The sequence below is a fragment of the Pleuronectes platessa genome, chromosome 16, assembly GCF_947347685.1.
Source record: "Pleuronectes platessa chromosome 16, fPlePla1.1, whole genome shotgun sequence".
In the NCBI taxonomy this organism is placed as follows: domain Eukaryota; kingdom Metazoa; phylum Chordata; class Actinopteri; order Pleuronectiformes; family Pleuronectidae; genus Pleuronectes; species Pleuronectes platessa.
This window is the reverse complement of record NC_070641.1, coordinates 8,609,847-8,626,011: the sequence shown is the minus strand read 5'-3', so window position 1 is coordinate 8,626,011 and position 16,165 is coordinate 8,609,847. Positions and strand designations below refer to the sequence as shown.

The 16,165-nt window shown below is 43.5% G+C and overlaps 1 protein-coding gene and 1 non-coding gene across 2 annotated transcripts; both read left to right on the top strand.

Moving 5' to 3' along the window:
• Positions 1 to 72, top strand: trnac-gca (transfer RNA cysteine (anticodon GCA)). The gene has a single exon. It is a non-coding gene; the product is annotated as a tRNA-Cys (tRNA).
• A 5,646-nt stretch (positions 73 to 5,718) lies between these two features.
• On the top strand, positions 5,719 to 10,739 carry gfap (glial fibrillary acidic protein). The gene is made up of 9 exons (XM_053443430.1): positions 5,719 to 6,239; positions 7,550 to 7,610; positions 7,715 to 7,810; positions 7,969 to 8,130; positions 8,222 to 8,347; positions 9,702 to 9,922; positions 10,009 to 10,052; positions 10,395 to 10,477; positions 10,698 to 10,739. The coding sequence occupies exons 1-9, from the start codon at positions 5,719 to 5,721 to the stop codon at positions 10,737 to 10,739; spliced, it is 1,356 nt and encodes a 451-aa protein (XP_053299405.1).
• Positions 10,740 to 16,165: the final 5,426 nt, after the last annotated feature.

Below are 16,165 nucleotides of genomic sequence, written 5' to 3'. Positions count from 1 at the left end.
GGGGGCATAGCTCAGTGGTAGAGCATTTGACTGCAGATCAAGAGGTCCCTAGTTCAAATCTGGGTGCCCCCTGCTTGAGGATGCTGGTTGGAATTTTTATCATGTGATAGGGTTAGAGTGCTGGACGCCAGCAGAAAGTAATGCAAGTTGAGTTTATGTTGGAAGTTCCGCAATAAATGATGCTGAACAGCAACAGGTTTGTCTCTGGCTGTGTCCGGTGGCACGTCTACATTATCAATCATATATCATAAAGTGGGACAACTATAACATGTTTGAAAAATAACTTGCATATTTTGTTGCTTGAATACATCTCAAACTAAATCTGAAATTCATGTCAATATGGCTGCCGTGAAAAGGGTCTAAAATAAATTATACATATTTATTAATTCAAATGATGTGGTGCCCTGGAGCAAGGCAACAGTGATTTGACTTATTCTGGTTCATTAGACCTCTGCTCAGGTTCAACGATGCTGAAAATTAGAAGACATCACCGTGAGAAAAGTGATTAAGCTGTCATGTGTTCAGCCCCAGCGGACAAGTCTGGGTGGACCAAGATTATATGGAGCCTTTATATGACTCTATTAGTTTTGTAATGAAGCACATGGATCATTTCTGTGGTGATTACGGAGCACCACCAGCCAGAAACCAAATTCCACTTTTTCTTTCAAAATCTTACAAAAACACACACAAACCAAACTGTGGGGACCATTTAAATGCGTAGATCCCAGACTGTGTCTCAGTGAAGAAAACACACGTCTCTAGCCGTTGATTACATAAAAGCATTTCGGCATTGCATATTTTGGGAACGTGTTCTTCTGTTCTGCCTCCAGCGGTTTTACTCCTCCACGGCACCATGTAGTTTCTCTCTCTAATGACTAACACAGGTGCTTCTTGTTCAGTTTGGTACATGTTAGGTTGAGGAGTCACCGCAGCCACTTCACAGGCACTAGACAAGGCAGACACAAGTGTTTGAACAAAGCATACAGGCTCTGATTGCAGTGTGGCAGACATGAGGAAACTCAAGAATCCAACACTGTGAAGTCAGTGCAGAAAATTGCCGGTGGAACTCAGGGACATGGACATGAACCAACAGGGAATTGAATTCTAAACAGACGGAGTGACTAGGAAGACTGGGGAGCAAAGAAACAAAATAAGGGAAGTAGGGAGAATTAGGCACAGGTGAAAGGTCACAGCAGGATACTATAGGCTGTGTCTCAATTCAGGGGCTGCAACCTCCTCATTCAAGACCGATTGTGTCACAGAGGTGGGACTAAGTTGTCCCACTTGCTCCAACAGATGGATCCATCCCTGCCCAGCCCTCCGCTGGAGGAGGTTGGGGTGGAGGTGTTTTTTGTGCATCACTGAATGGCGGCTGACTGCGGAAGTGGGGAGAAGGGATATAAAGTTTGAAATTCAGCAGAATGATTGGCTTGAAGAGATCGTGGTAAATCTGATTGGCCTTTCAGGAAGGCCCAAAATCAGCTGATCAATAAGCAGGTCAAGTCTTCCTGACTGAACTTACGCTGAGGTTCATTAAAACTGTCGCGCCGTGTCCATGTTCAGCTCTGGTGCTAAGTTACATAATAATGGGTTGATGGGATGGTGACACCGATCCGGGAAATTCTCCGTGGACCGGATCATCTCAATTTGGCCACAAAGGAGCCGTCTTTGTGGACCGGGTAGAACACGTCCTCTGAAGGATGCAACCCCTGAATTAAGACAAAGCAATAGAAGCGTCAAACAGGACAAAATACATGAATTAAAAAGCAAAACACACATGATGAAAGAACAAAAACAGGAAATAATGAGTTTGAGGTCCGAAACCGAACCCCTTACCCCAACACGAAACTTCCCAAGTCTTAAACAGGTGCAGACCTGAACAGTACAGGCCTAATAAGTGACTAACGTTTGTTTCAGCCTGTGTTTCAGTGAGCCAGTGTTCAAACCAAAAGCTAGTATTCCAGATTTAAGCCTGCCCCACATTTCTTTTTCACACTGTCCAGGAAAACACGCCCTCGATGTCGTGACGGAGGCGAGGCAGTATTTCCGGCTCGTTGGTCGGGATTCAATTTGGTATGTGGCCATGTACATTCAGCCTTCAGCGGGGCTGAGGGATGAGAGGTTGTGAAGTTCACACTGCGGGACTCTGGGTGTAAAATGCCAGAGCACAAAGCGAGCGTTGAGTGGCGCTCGGTCAATCTTAGCTGGCAGCCATGTTGTTTTGGCCTGAGTTTAGTTCGGGTGCAGCAGCGGCAGCGGTGTTAAGATTCTGCTCGACACCTCTCTTCCCTTGTTAGTGTCCCTCAAATGAGATGCTTTCCTCATGTCGGACACATGAATCAGCTGTTTGACTTGGCCGTCCTGTGACTCCAGCAGCAGGGAGGGAGGAGGAGGAGGAGGAGGAGGAGGAGGAGGCCTGCACCCGCCTTCCTCCTCCCCTCTGTACATGAATGTTTAATCTTCCAGACATATTCCCTCAGTGACCAGATCTGAGGCAACGGCCCTGATTGTCTGAAAAATCCAGAGGGCCCTGACAATTAGTGTCACCACAATGATGCAACCGTGCCATCAATCCGTCACCGCGGAGCCTTTTAAATCAACAAGCCTCTGCCAGACTTAGAGTCATTTAACCTCTATTAACAGATCCCACTTGGAATTCAAGACACTGTGTTGTTGTGTTTCTGCTTTTAAAGTAGAAAACACTCATGAGGCCAGATAGTAGAGTTGTAGCGGCTTCATTCACTGTCTCCTAGTGCCACTGGTTTGCACTCGTCGTGATTTGACGACCCACCAACAAAGAGCAGCTTGATTTCCCTATGCCGTTGTTGTTTTACGACCTGTGAATGGCAATGCCAGTGTTCCTGCAACGTTTATCCTGTTGATTCTAAATTATGTCGGAAAATAGCGTTTTGTTTTTATGCTGTAAACTGTTCAAATGCATGTTTTACAGTTTGCTTTTTTTCCCTCGCTCTTTCCTCCAATCAGGGGTGTCCATTCGAGCAAGCTTGTTTTTACCTCCTCCGAGGAGGTTGAGTTTTCACCCTTGTCCGTTTGTTCGCTAGTCAGCGGGATTACTCAAAATCTACAGATTGGATCACCACAAAACTTGGTGGGAAAATATGGTATAGGTCAGGGAAGAGACCATTGAATTCTTTATCATGTTTTTCAAAACTTTCATTGATTTCTCAGAGAATTATTCATGGATCCTGATGAAAAATGATCTGCTTGTTTGAGGGACTGATAATGTAATTTGGTGCAGATCCAATAGTCTTGATCTATTGAACGGAGAAGGGGATTTATAAGGGGGCCATCTCAATTTAAATTTAAAGTCTACTAAACAGTAAAGTGACAGATAAATAGTAAAACTGACTTTTTCTACTACTGTATTATCCCACCTATCCCACCTATAGTGTATTCATATTTATATATTTATCTTGCTCATAGTGTATTCATCATTCTTATATCATACCTTACCTCTTAATACTGTTCATATTCCATTTATATTTCTAACTGTACTTCCTATTTATTTACATATTCCACTATGCACAATACTCTGCACTTTTACTGCCTTTTTTTGCACTTCTGGTTAGATGCTAAACTGCATTTCATTGTATATGTACTTGTACTGTGCAATGACAATAAAGTTGAATCTAATCTTATCTAATCTAAAACATTAAAAGTGATTAATCAAGAAAGGATTTAATGAGAAAAAATGAACTAATTAAAGGCTATAGTAAAAGTATAAATGTGTATAATTCCTTTTAACCCATCATGATCGAACAGACGGTGCATAAATTTAACTTAAGACTAATTTCATTGAAATTTATATAATTTTTTTCAAATTTTATTGTATTTGCAATAAACAAGCTTGTTAATATGATAAAGCATTGTTTTACACAAACATAATTGTCGTGAGAGTGGTTGTGTCTACGTACTTCACTGTCTTTATTTCAACTCTTCTTCGTCCCCTGGGCTTTTCCCTCGCAGACAGTCACAGTCTCATCATCTCCATTAATCAGCTCCTCCTCAGAGGCAAGAAAGCGATCAGCTGAAGTGTTCTGACGTGTATGTGGCCATGCAGTTGTCAAGGAAATGGATGAAAAAGGTTTTTGTGACGCAGTCGGTTCTCTCGGTCCTGGAGTTCAGATTAGGTCTGAACTTCCCCTCCTCACGGCCCACCCCTCCACTGCCTCCACCATCTATCTTTCAGAGTCTAATAACCTGCACTCAGTGAACAGCCCGGAGTCCTGCAGTCGCTCTGGAGCCTTGGTTGCTTCTACCCCAGCTCTAATACAAGTGTGCAGCATGATGCTCAAACCAATGTCGATGCTGGTGTTTACTGGGTAATACGATTCTGTCATGTTGCCGAGACAACAGGTCTGTGCCTAATTTTGAGCACAAGTTCAATGTTGGGACATTCCTGTTTGTGACATATTTTCTTTTCGATATCACGCTTGGAGAAAGCAGAAGTAGTTATTAGAATAAAATTATTTTCATTATCCCATTAATTACCTCATATATGTTCATCACCCCCTTTCATCATGACATTGTAATGAATAAATAAAAAATGATCGAAAAATAGATGTAGAAATACATTTTCTGTATAGTGAGTTTGTCATTTTGTAGTGGTGTCCGAATGTTTAGTGAAATTTGTTATAAGGTATACAGTGGACTTCTTGTTTCCCACAATGCATCGAATACAACCTATGGTCAATAACTGAGCAAAACACGATCCGAAATTGTCTGATATTATCTGAGTAACATTTTGACATCTCCCTCTGTCTCTCTCTTGTCTACTGACATCTCGTGACTCTGTCTATTGAAGGCTATAAGATAACCTCCTAAAATACTAAATAATAATTGTATCAGTTATAATCTATTATAACATAATAATAATAATCCTTGTGTTAGATCAATCATATGTTTATTTGATAAAAACTATGAAACTGCAAATTTAGATTTCATATAATGAATACCCTGATTTTCTGATAAATTATTCCCATTACAGTTCATTGGTCTTTACTGAATTATTTTAAGTGGTGTCCTTGTTATGTAACTGTACTATAAACAGAGAGGAGAGACACAAGCGTTTTTCAGTTGCCTCCCAACACTGTTTGATATCATAAAACCCTGCAGGTTTTATGTTTAAAACGTGCCACATAGAAACTTATGTAATATTTGGGTGTTATTTATGCGTCTCCATCAATCTGCTGATACGTTCTCTTGTTAAAAAGTGGAGAACTCTTCTCAAAAACTCTCTCCCTTTGTCCGATCCAACTCTCTCCCTGTTTCTGTTTTTGTCAGAGTGCATGTGTGGTCAGGTTGAATTGGTGGCCCGTCTCACAAATTCCTTTTCATTCAGTTGGAACAGAAAGAAAGAGAGAGAGACAAAAACGGGGTGAATGTAAGATTGAGAGAGAGAGAGAGAGAGAACCGGAGAGAGTGATTCAGTGGCCCGGGGAGAAGCGAGCAGAGGGGGAGAGAGGGAGAAAGCCCAGAGAAGTTTTTAGTTGAGTGGACGAGCACAGACAATCCCTGGCACACAGCTTTGTGAGTGTCATGTAAACCACCCCTTCGCTCTCCCTTTTTGTCCCATTCAGTGCCTGCCACCCTCCCTTCTCTCTGCCCCACCCTGTGCCACTCTGCTCTGGACTTGAGGGGTTCACCCCGCCTCTATAAAAGCCCCGTCTGTGCCCCAGGCGAGCTTCATTCCCCATCATGGAGAGTCAGAGAGTCCAGTCCTCGTACAGGAAGCGTTATGGGCCTCAGGGCTCGAGCTCCACAGCCCCAAGAATCGGGAGCCTTTCCTCCAACCGCTTCTCCTGGCATGGCTCCCCTCGCATCCTCACCCACTCCAGCCCCATATCCAGGATCTCCCTGGGCTCCACCAACCCGGCCCTTTTCCTGGGGAGCCCCGCCGACCGGCTGGACTTCCCCGCCGAGTCCCTGATGAAGGCCCAATTCAAGGAGACTCGCACCAACGAGAAGCTGGAGATGATGGGCCTGAACGACCGGTTTGCCAGCTTCATCGACAAGGTGCGCCTGCTGGAGCAGCAGAACAAGGTTCTGGGGGTGGAGCTGAACCAGGTGAAGGGGAGGGAGCCCAGCCACCTGGGAGACATCTACCAGGAGGAGCTGAGAGAGCTGCGACGGCAGGTGGACGGTCTCACTAACGGCAAAGCTCGGCTGGAGATAGAGAGGGACAACCTGGCCGCAGACGTGGGAACACTGAAGCAGAGGTAGGAGGAAAAAGGGTGGGGCTCCAGTGGGCGGAGGATGATGTTGATGTGATGAACAGAGAAGAAAAATCAACCCTGTTACTGCTCAGTGATCAGGGGAATAATGCAACAAATGATCTTTACATCCTCATTTTGCTTTCTTCTACTTTTGGTTTAGTTAATGATACAATTGACAATCAAATAAATATCATAAATATTGACAAATTCTTGCAAAAGGTTTTATGTTAGAATAGATATTTAATGCACAAGCTCTTAGTTTAGGCAACAAATAATGGCCGAAATCCCTATTAACATAAAGACAGGATTTAAATGAACTGAAAGACTTAGCTGCGAGTTTTGTCTTCCAAAACTAATTGCAAATCTATTTATATGCAGATTTGATTGGACTCTGCTGTTTGGAATGTAGACCACTGAGCTTTGCCCGGGCTTTTCTTCCTGGATCCCTTTTTTTACAAACTTGATCCTGGCTGAACCCCTCGTTATTGAACGAGTGTGGAGGAATGAGGCAAACACAATGGCGGCCGTACACAAAGGGAGTCCGCACTCCGGCAGATGTTCTCTTGTCCCCTGTGTTTCTTGCAGTTGCACATCCAGAATTGTTTTCACTGAAGGTGCACATGTGGCACGAATGTATAATTTGATTTAGTCAGGTTAGAAAATTGACTTCAGACTCCTCTCCGCCTTCTGATTACCACATAGCTGCTGGTCCAATCGAGTGTATAGGGATGGTCGTGGCTGAGAGGGTCAAAGGTCACCACCTCTCTCCTCCAGCCACTCCATTCGGTGGATTTTGTGTGAAGCCGTACAGATGTTACCCCGAGTGTGAACGTGTATGTTCCCATGTCTCAGATGGTCCGCAGGGTGGTGGAGTGGCATCCCGTGTGTGAGTGTGTGTACGTGTATTTGTGTGAACGCCATCCCGTGGGAAAGGCCTCTGGCTGTGAGATCGGAGTGAATGTGTAGTGATGCGTGAGCCGTCCTTTCAGCTGAGCCCCCGTCGTCTCCTGTGGCACGGAGAGAGCAGCACTGATCAAAACCCCTGAAATATGGTTTCAGTCCTCACAATTTGACTCGTTATTTTAAAGAGAAGTCCCATTTAAATTTCAAATCTGTACGTTTGCCGTTTTAAGCCCCAACATTTTTTCTGTACAATGTTTATGTATCTTTCTGTAAAACTTACTGTATGTATATGAATTCATAATTTTGACACCTTGAATTAAAATGTGTCTGGAAGTTATCAGGCTGTAAATCCAATGCTAAAAATTTGATTCAATAGCTTCTTGCTGATTCCAGCTTTTCCTCTTCCTCAGGCTGCAGGACGAGATCGGCCTCCGACAGGATGCAGAGAACAACTTGAACGCCTTCAGACAGGTCATTATTTCCCCCAGGCGTCATCTTCTAAACAGTTTAGATATTCAGCATGTCTGTCCTCCGTCCGCACTCATTCCTCCATGTTTCTCATCGCTTGCTTAAAGGATGTGGACGAGGCTTCTTTAAATCGAGTCCAGTTAGAGAGGAAGATCGATGCCCTGCAGGATGAGATCAACTTCCTGAAGAAGATCCATGACGAGGTAAGGAGGAATTTAAAAGAACAAGGTGACAGATAACAAATTGTGAGGCAACTTTACCACCAGTTGGCTTATTTCCAATTATTACAACTCACTGGAGCTCACATTGATTCTTATTTTGATCTCAACATTTTTTTCCCAATATCCTTTTCCCTCACCAGGAGATTCGTGATATACAGGAGCAGATCATGTGCCAGCAGGTGCACGTTGACCTGGATGTGTCCAAACCCGACCTGACTGCTGCCCTCAGAGACATCAGGGTCCAGTATGAAACCATGGCCTCCTCAAACATGCAGGAGACGGAGGAGTGGTACCGATCCAAGGTCAGAACACTCTGATATGTAGCACAGAGCCACACGAAGTAGAAAAGATGGAACAGAAGCAGGCCAACTGACTGTGTGTCTTCCCATACAGTTTGCCGACCTGACAGATGCAGCCAATAGAAACGCAGAAGCCCTGCGCCAAGCCAAGCAAGAGGCCAACGAATACCGGCGCCAGGTCCAAGTGGTGACCTGTGACATGGAGGCTCTCCGTGGAGCAGTAAGTCCCCTAAACCACGGAAAAGACTGGGAGACACTATACTGCTATGTTATCTAACAACCAATGTCCGATGAGTCTGTGTGGTGGAGCAGGGGTTCACAACCTTACTGCTCTACTTGGTTCAAACCTTGGTTCAGCCAGAGGCCCTTCTTTGCGGAGCATGTTCTCCTCCTGTCTGTGGGTTTTCTCCGGGTTCTCCCTGGACTGTTGGACCTTTGTATGCGCTCGAGTACCAATCTAATTTTGTGCTTTTACCATCAGCATCAACAAACACTATTTCCATATGACTCAATTATAATGTAATTCCCATAACTGTGTATTAATGTGTGTATTTTACTGCAGTAATTCGAATTAAATGTTTCATTAGTGAACTCACGGTCAATATGTGTCACACAATGATAGTTTTCCAGTGTGTACATTTTGACGTAGTATTGATCTTTAAACACTGGAAGGTGCTGTTTCTCTGATGTATGAAAGGTTTCAGCTGCAGTTCACTCTGTGGAAACACTTTTCTCTTCTCCTCCCTTTCCCTCTCCATCGTTTCATCCTTCTCTCACTTCTCCAACTCTTTCCTTGAACTCTTCTCCGGCACATTATTCTCTATCAGCTCCCTTCTTCGCTCCGTCCTCCTTCTCTGCGATCTTCTGCTCCTTCAGCTTCGCCTTGTCTTTGTCGGACCTTGAGGCGAGTTCCTGAAAAGACCCACGTGTCACTAAAAGTTATTATTCAAATCAAAGGGATCTGATGAAACCTACTTGGAGCTCACTGGTTTTCAGGATGAGGAGCTTACTGCATCCGAAGCTCTTTGTTGATGGTGTCCAACTCTTATGGTCTCAGTGTCGTCCTGCAGATTTCTCTCTCCTTCATTTTCAGTATCTTCCTCCACTCTGTGAACTCAACCTCCAAACCTTTCTGTATGATTTCAGAAGACTTGGCTTTCTGCTGCAGTTCTTTTATGGTCTAAGTCTCAGGGTAGAGAATAATTCACGGTTCTTGATGACAAAACAACTGACTGGTTTTGGGAACTGATATTTATGAACATGTGAAATTCGATGCAGATCCAAATAAAAATCATTGTTTCATTTAAAATCTGCACTGAAAACATAGTAGAGACTGCCCTTATATTATCAGGTAGAAGGAGAATTAATTGGTGGATTTACAGCAGTAATGAAAGTATTAAAACAATGTTAGTGTATTTGCTTTTACAGTTAATCTGACCAGAACATTAAATGACACCTCAGTTAACTTCATCAGAGGCTGGTGGGACTGCTGGGACTGGCGGGAATGGTGGGACAGATGGGAGTTGTGTTTTGGCTCCAGAGTTCATCATCCACTCTTGTCTCTCCTCCGTCAGAACGATTCTCTGGAACGCCAGCACCGGGAGATGGAGGACCGCTTCGCCATGGAGACCGCCGGTTATCAGGATACAGTGAACCGTCTGGAGGAGGAGATCCATGCCCTGAAGGATGACATGGCGAGGCACCTGCAGGAGTACCAGGACCTCCTCAACGTCAAGCTGGCCCTGGACATCGAGATCGCCACCTACAGGAAGCTGCTGGAGGGAGAGGAGACCAGGTGAGCAACAGCCCTGTGGACTGGAGTGTACTGGTGTACCGTGGACAGGTGCGTGTGATGATGATGTTTCTCCTCTGCTCCTCCAGGATCGCTTTTCCAGTTCAGAGCTTTTCCAACGTGCAGTTTCGAGGTCAGTATCAAACGAGACCCACACATTTGTTTTTGTAGAATTATTGAAAATCTTGTGGTGATGATTACAAAAATGGTTCAGGTTTTCCAAAAACAGTGCCCATCCGGATCCAAATACAAATCCGGATTTGTTGAATTGAATGTGGTTTCAAGAGAAGACTGTTTACGCCTTGGTAGAGGTGTGCACTCTCTGATGCCATTTGAGTGTGAAGATTAGAATAATGTGGTGGATGTGTTTTCTTGGGGTAAAAGCTATAAGGCCCTCCTAGGAACACTCGTGCCACTATGTAGGTGACTGCTCTGGTCTAAATGTTGCCCCTCTCTCCGTCCGCTCACATTTTAGAAACTAATCTGGACACCAAAACCCATGAGGCCCCTGTGAAGAGGAGCATCCTGGTTCGAACTGTGGAGACCAGAGACGGGGAGGTACGTGCTCCCACAGAGCCACACTCCCGCTCTCATTTACAGCTGCACATTGCACCTCTCACCCAGTCCCTCTGGAGGGCAATGTCGAACCCCTCTGCAGGCTCTCACAATTATTCACCATGGCTCACCACACCTGATGCCTGGTGCAACAGCTAATCCCGAAACTCACCCGAGACTTTTATTTATAAACCTCTTTTTTCTTTCTCTTCTTTCTTTACAGATCATCAAGGATTCGACCTCTGAACACAAAGATCTGCCTTAAACCAGCTCTCCCATCGCATCCTCCGTAACGATATGAGGAGTTTCAATGCGTATTATCACTTCTTGTGGTTGTTTCCAAACCCCAGAGCTGCCCTGTCAGAGTCATCACACCATTTCATATGTCTCTCCTTTATCGTTATCCTTGGACTAAACTATTTACTGCCTTACACTCATGTTGTAACCCTGAAGTACCACGAAACGTCATCACTAATTTCTGTTTAGCTTTTTGTACTTGTTAGCTTGAGTTAATCTTAAATGGTCTGTAGCTAGTTCCAGTGAAGAAAAGGGACTGGAATTTACTGTGTTTAACTTTAACTTGGACTGACAGACCTAATTTTTTGCTTTGTTTCTGATTAGCTGGCGTAGAGGAGGCCTCGAAACGTAGCGATCAGCTAATACGTAGCGTGGTGGAGGTCGACATGTGGTTATTGTGTATGTGAATTAGGGTGAGGAAGATGCAAGAGGGAGTTGGTGCTTTTCGCGGATGTCAGAGTGGGTTTCGGGCAGAGAATGAGAGATTTGTGTATGTCAGAGCAACGTTTGGCAGAAAGTGAATGTAAGCCGATTCTTTTTTTTACTTTTGACCTGGTGCTATTTTACGTCTCATTTGCTTGCTGCAGCAGCCACACGTTGCTTTAAGGTCCTGCACACAGGAACAAGATTTGCATGCTTCTGACTGGACCTGCTCTCGGATTTGAATTTGTCCGCGCTCCGCTGGTTTGTTTCCATGATCTTCTGCTGCTGCTGTGAATGTGTAGTCCTTTACATAACCGAGAGGAAAACAAAGATACGTACACGTGCACTCATCTGTGAGAAAAGTTTCACCTGAATAAATAAACAATAACAATTTGTGGTCGTGACACTTTTGTTTTCGATTCTTTCCCGCTGCGACTGTGCCAATGACATGTATTGACTACCTTGGTTTAGATTCTTTTTTGTACCCTGGTGACCTTTTACAACCACGTGCAATTGTCTGTAATTAAAAAAATGTAATTAGCACAAATAAGTGAAAACAACCAAATGTCTTCCCTTCATGAATTAACCTCTCGTCTGCTCCTATTTCTTCCACCACACACTCATCTGATGGTGTGTCTCCAACACAACCTGATAATACATGATCATTTTTTAGACGTGTCAGGGTCTGCCCACTTATCCAGCACGAGTGGTGTTAGGTACAGGGCCGTGCTGGAGGTGTGGAGGAGGGCGTTTGGTAAAACTGACTCGACCTTTGCTCCCACTGCTTCCAGTTAATCCTCTGAATTCACCAGCCAGTTTCTGTAGTGGTTGACTGATAGCAGAGCGAGACTCAGAGGTGGAGGAGGGTGCTGTGGAGATAACCTCCAACAAATCCCACAACCCAGCAGTGCAGCTGGAACTCTTGTTTTTATTTTCATTTTGAAAAGGAGGATGTTGTAGAAAGCCGCTGTAAGGATGAATAGATGGATGGATGGATGGATGGATGAATGGATGGATGGATGGATGGATGGATGGATGGATGGATGGATGGACATCGCAGCTCAGATACTGTAATCCTTGTGATTCTCTGGAAGCCCTTGCTGACTGTAGCCGTGCTGACAGGCCCTGGCACTAATGAGCATGGTACTCTACTCCGTGGCTGGCTGTCTCTGCTCATCGCCAAGGACACACTGTGATTCGTGTTCCCATGTGCCTCCCACCTTCTTCTCCCCTCCGCAACTTCCACCCTGATCACACGACCCTTTCTTCTCTTTCTCCCATTAACATCCAGCCCTCTCACTTTGTTTTGTGTTTATTAGAGTCTCCTAGCAAAGACACAGCTGCTGAAACCTCTGCATATGTGAATATAACATCGTTTTGACCAATACTGCAATCTGTGGAGCCATGTTAACTTAACAACAATAAAAGATTGTGTTTGTTAGAGTTCATGCCTCTTGTGGTTTTCCTCTGACGCACATACCCATATGTCAGCTCTCATCTCACTGAAATGAACAGTAAATATACTGATAGTCAACTTTAGGCTGTCTATCAGCAGGCAGGCTCAATCACAAATGGTTGTGCTGCAGAGCTGATGGGTTCGCTTCCTGTAGTATCAGCTCACTATGAGTTACTGTACGCAGGCAGAGAGACAAGTGTTGCCTCAGATGCACCTGATCAAACAGTTCCTAAAAAAGTCTAATATCTAAAATGTCACTGTATTGATTCCGCTGAAAAGCTATGGATCCGAGGCCGTTAAATGTCAGGGGGGGAATTTCTTGAAAGAAGAAATGTGTCTAAAAGAACAATCAGATACCCATAGGCACAATAAAAACAAACCATTCTGTTCATCCTGTTCATTCTGTTAAAATATCTCTTCCTGATGGGGACAAGATTTGGAGATATAACTCCTCTGCTGGAAGTCCTCATTTAAAGAACTGCAAGATACCCATTAGATTGAATTGGCTCTGACAGTTAAAGCATCATATTAACCTCAAATAAACTCTGGGATATTTGTTTTATTTGTATGGAATGAGGACGGTGGTTGTTGAAAAGGACAACGGCAACAAAGACAGATCCTTTCCACGCGCGCGTGTGTGTGTGTGTGTGTGTGTGTGTGTGTGTGTGTGTGAGTAGGTTAGACAGTTGAGTTAAAATAATATAAACCCTTCCTGCACATTATGCTACTGCATTTCAAAATCCATCCGCAAAGTACCACTTAACCCTTGAGGGTGGTGTTGGGCTGTACCACTAAACCACTGTGCTGCACACTTACAATAACATCTTACAAAAAAAATCTCCCAGTTAGGACAGCTCAAAATGGATTAAAGTGAAGAGTAAGATCATGTCCTCACTCCTCTCCTGGTGTTTATCTGCTACTTGGGGATTTGAGACAGTAATAACACAATGTGAGGTCAGCGTGGGTAAAAAACACTCAAACAAATGTTTGAGGTTTGCTAAAATAAACATTTGATTGAAGTAAATTACATAATGAAATCCATCTTTCCACAAGAACACAGTGGTATTAGTCTCTGAATATTGTGATTCAGATAATCACGAAGGACGTCATTTTCCTTCCAAGCTTATTTGTGAAGAAAATCATATCACCTTCACATAAGATACCCACGTCTCTGTAGATAAACATATTCCTCCTGCTCTTATTTTCCTTTGGGATGATGTGTGTGTTTTGAAGTGTGTATAAAGTACAGTATGTATCTCCTCTGTCCTGCTCTTATCAGAGGAATGGAAGGTCTCAGGTCTGCACTGAAGGTGACCCTGAGCTGAAGGAATTCCAGGCAAATAAAACTCCCAGGCGTTCTGCGGGACTTTCTGTGTCTGACTCAGAATTTTTTTTTCCGTCCAGTCCTTTTTCCACAGACTGGGAAGGGGGGGGGCGGAGATGGGCATTTTAAAATGAATTATGTTTCCTCAGGCGGTGCAGTGACAACAGCTGTCATATCAGCTCGAGAAAACATGGATACACACGATGTCAGCACATGCCTGGACACCGAGGAGGTGTGCACATGATTTTAACATGTTAATCATGGTATAATTATAAATTTCTTTTCACCAGGACATTCCTTCCTTCCAGGCTGAGCGATGTGTCGAATTGGTGCAGCAAAATATTTCCACATTGTAGACATCTCATGTTGCCATCAAAGCTGTACAGTTTGTAAAATTGTAGTTGTTTAGTTTGAGTAAACTGCCAGTAAAATAATCCAAAAAGTTTTTTACAATTTAACATGAATTATATGTAATTTGTATAAATATTATTATTGTTATTGTTATAAATTGGGGTTTAGGATAAACTAAGGAAATAATAAAAGGAGACAAACCAATAATATATTTTTTCAATAAACCCATCATAAACTTTTCACCAGAATCCATTGAAATGGATGTACCTTTAGTTTTTTTTAAGCTTCCAGGTGACTTATTATCACACAATTACCAGCAAAGTCATAAAAGCTCTCATACGTGGAAAGAATCAGTGAGATGCTGCAGCAGGTCCAACAAAACAAACGCTGCCTTCCTTCATTCACATTCCTGTCTCACTTGGCTCTCACACCGAAGGGTCATGGGAAGGCATGTGCCCTCCTTGGTTAATTTTAGCCCACGTTTCATCGGGGCCATTGAGAGAAAACACAGAGCAACCACCTCAGCCCGTCTGAGGGAGTGTGGCTTCACACTCTGGCAGACGGTCTCTGGACACCCTGCACCGACTGAACCGCTGGATCTGAGAACATGTGCAAATTGCAGCTGCTTTTCTTTGGAAAAAGTGGAGCGATGACTTTTTAGGTGTGTAGGTCACCGACCTGAAAGCTAATCTATGTTCTCCTAATGGTCTCTAATAGATAACGATAGGTCACATCTGGACTGTAAGTAAGCTTTTCAGATAATGACATACGAAAAAAGAAAAGACAACCTGAATAGCACCCAGGCCCAACAGTCCCCTTATGAGACCATATTTAAAGACATATCTAACAGTTCTTCATGAAAACATCGGAAAACAACGCAGCATATATCAAATTTTGTTGACATGTGTGCTTAAATCATACAAAATGTTCCCAACAATGCTCAAACCTAGAGTAATCCCCAATTTTATTCAAAGTAACAGGACATTTTATTTTGGTCGCCTTTTAACTATGTCAAATCTGCTTTCTCTGGGGCTTTGATTTTCTGTTATAACTTCCAATTTATGTGATGAACACATTGCACGATTATTCAGTGCTTTTAGCTGCATAACGTGAATAAAGCTTTGATTCATTACCTCATCCGTGAACATGATTTGTGCCTGAGTAGCATCAGGTAGATCAGCAATGGTGGTGAGGACCCCAACTCCCATGACCCCATGATGTCATCAAACAAAGTCTGATGTTATTGTTTTGATTTTTCATTTGATCAGGTTAGATGTTGCACATTTGGATCCACTTTCCAAGTTTTTACTTTGATCTGCACCAACTTTCACACATAGATATCAGTCCCCTGATTTTTCATCAATATCCAAGAGTGATTCCCAGGGAAATTGGTTAAAATGTAAAAAAAACAACAACAAACAAACAAACAAACAAACAAAAAAACGATCCAACAATGTTAGAGGAAGTGAAAGGTTTCACAGATGCACATCAAAATGTGATGGGTTCCTTCTTGGCCTGGGTCCCATCCTTCCACTAAGTTTCACTAAAATCCATCCTACTGAAAAACTGACCAATACAGAAACGGACAAGGGTCAAAACATTTGGCTGAAGTCTGTAAATACCACTTAACAGAAAAGCTTCAGTTGGTCAATGAAACTCTTTTATGGCAGCTGCTCCCAAACAAAACTAACAATGTGTAGTGTATGTCAAGAGGCCACTCGAAACTCTCCTGGTGACCTTTAAGTAGTTATACAAACAAATCTGGCCCCAACGTCTGCTCTGTGTCTGAATGCTGCCGCTGGGACCTCTCAGGGCAAAGATCAGGATCCAGGTGAAAACA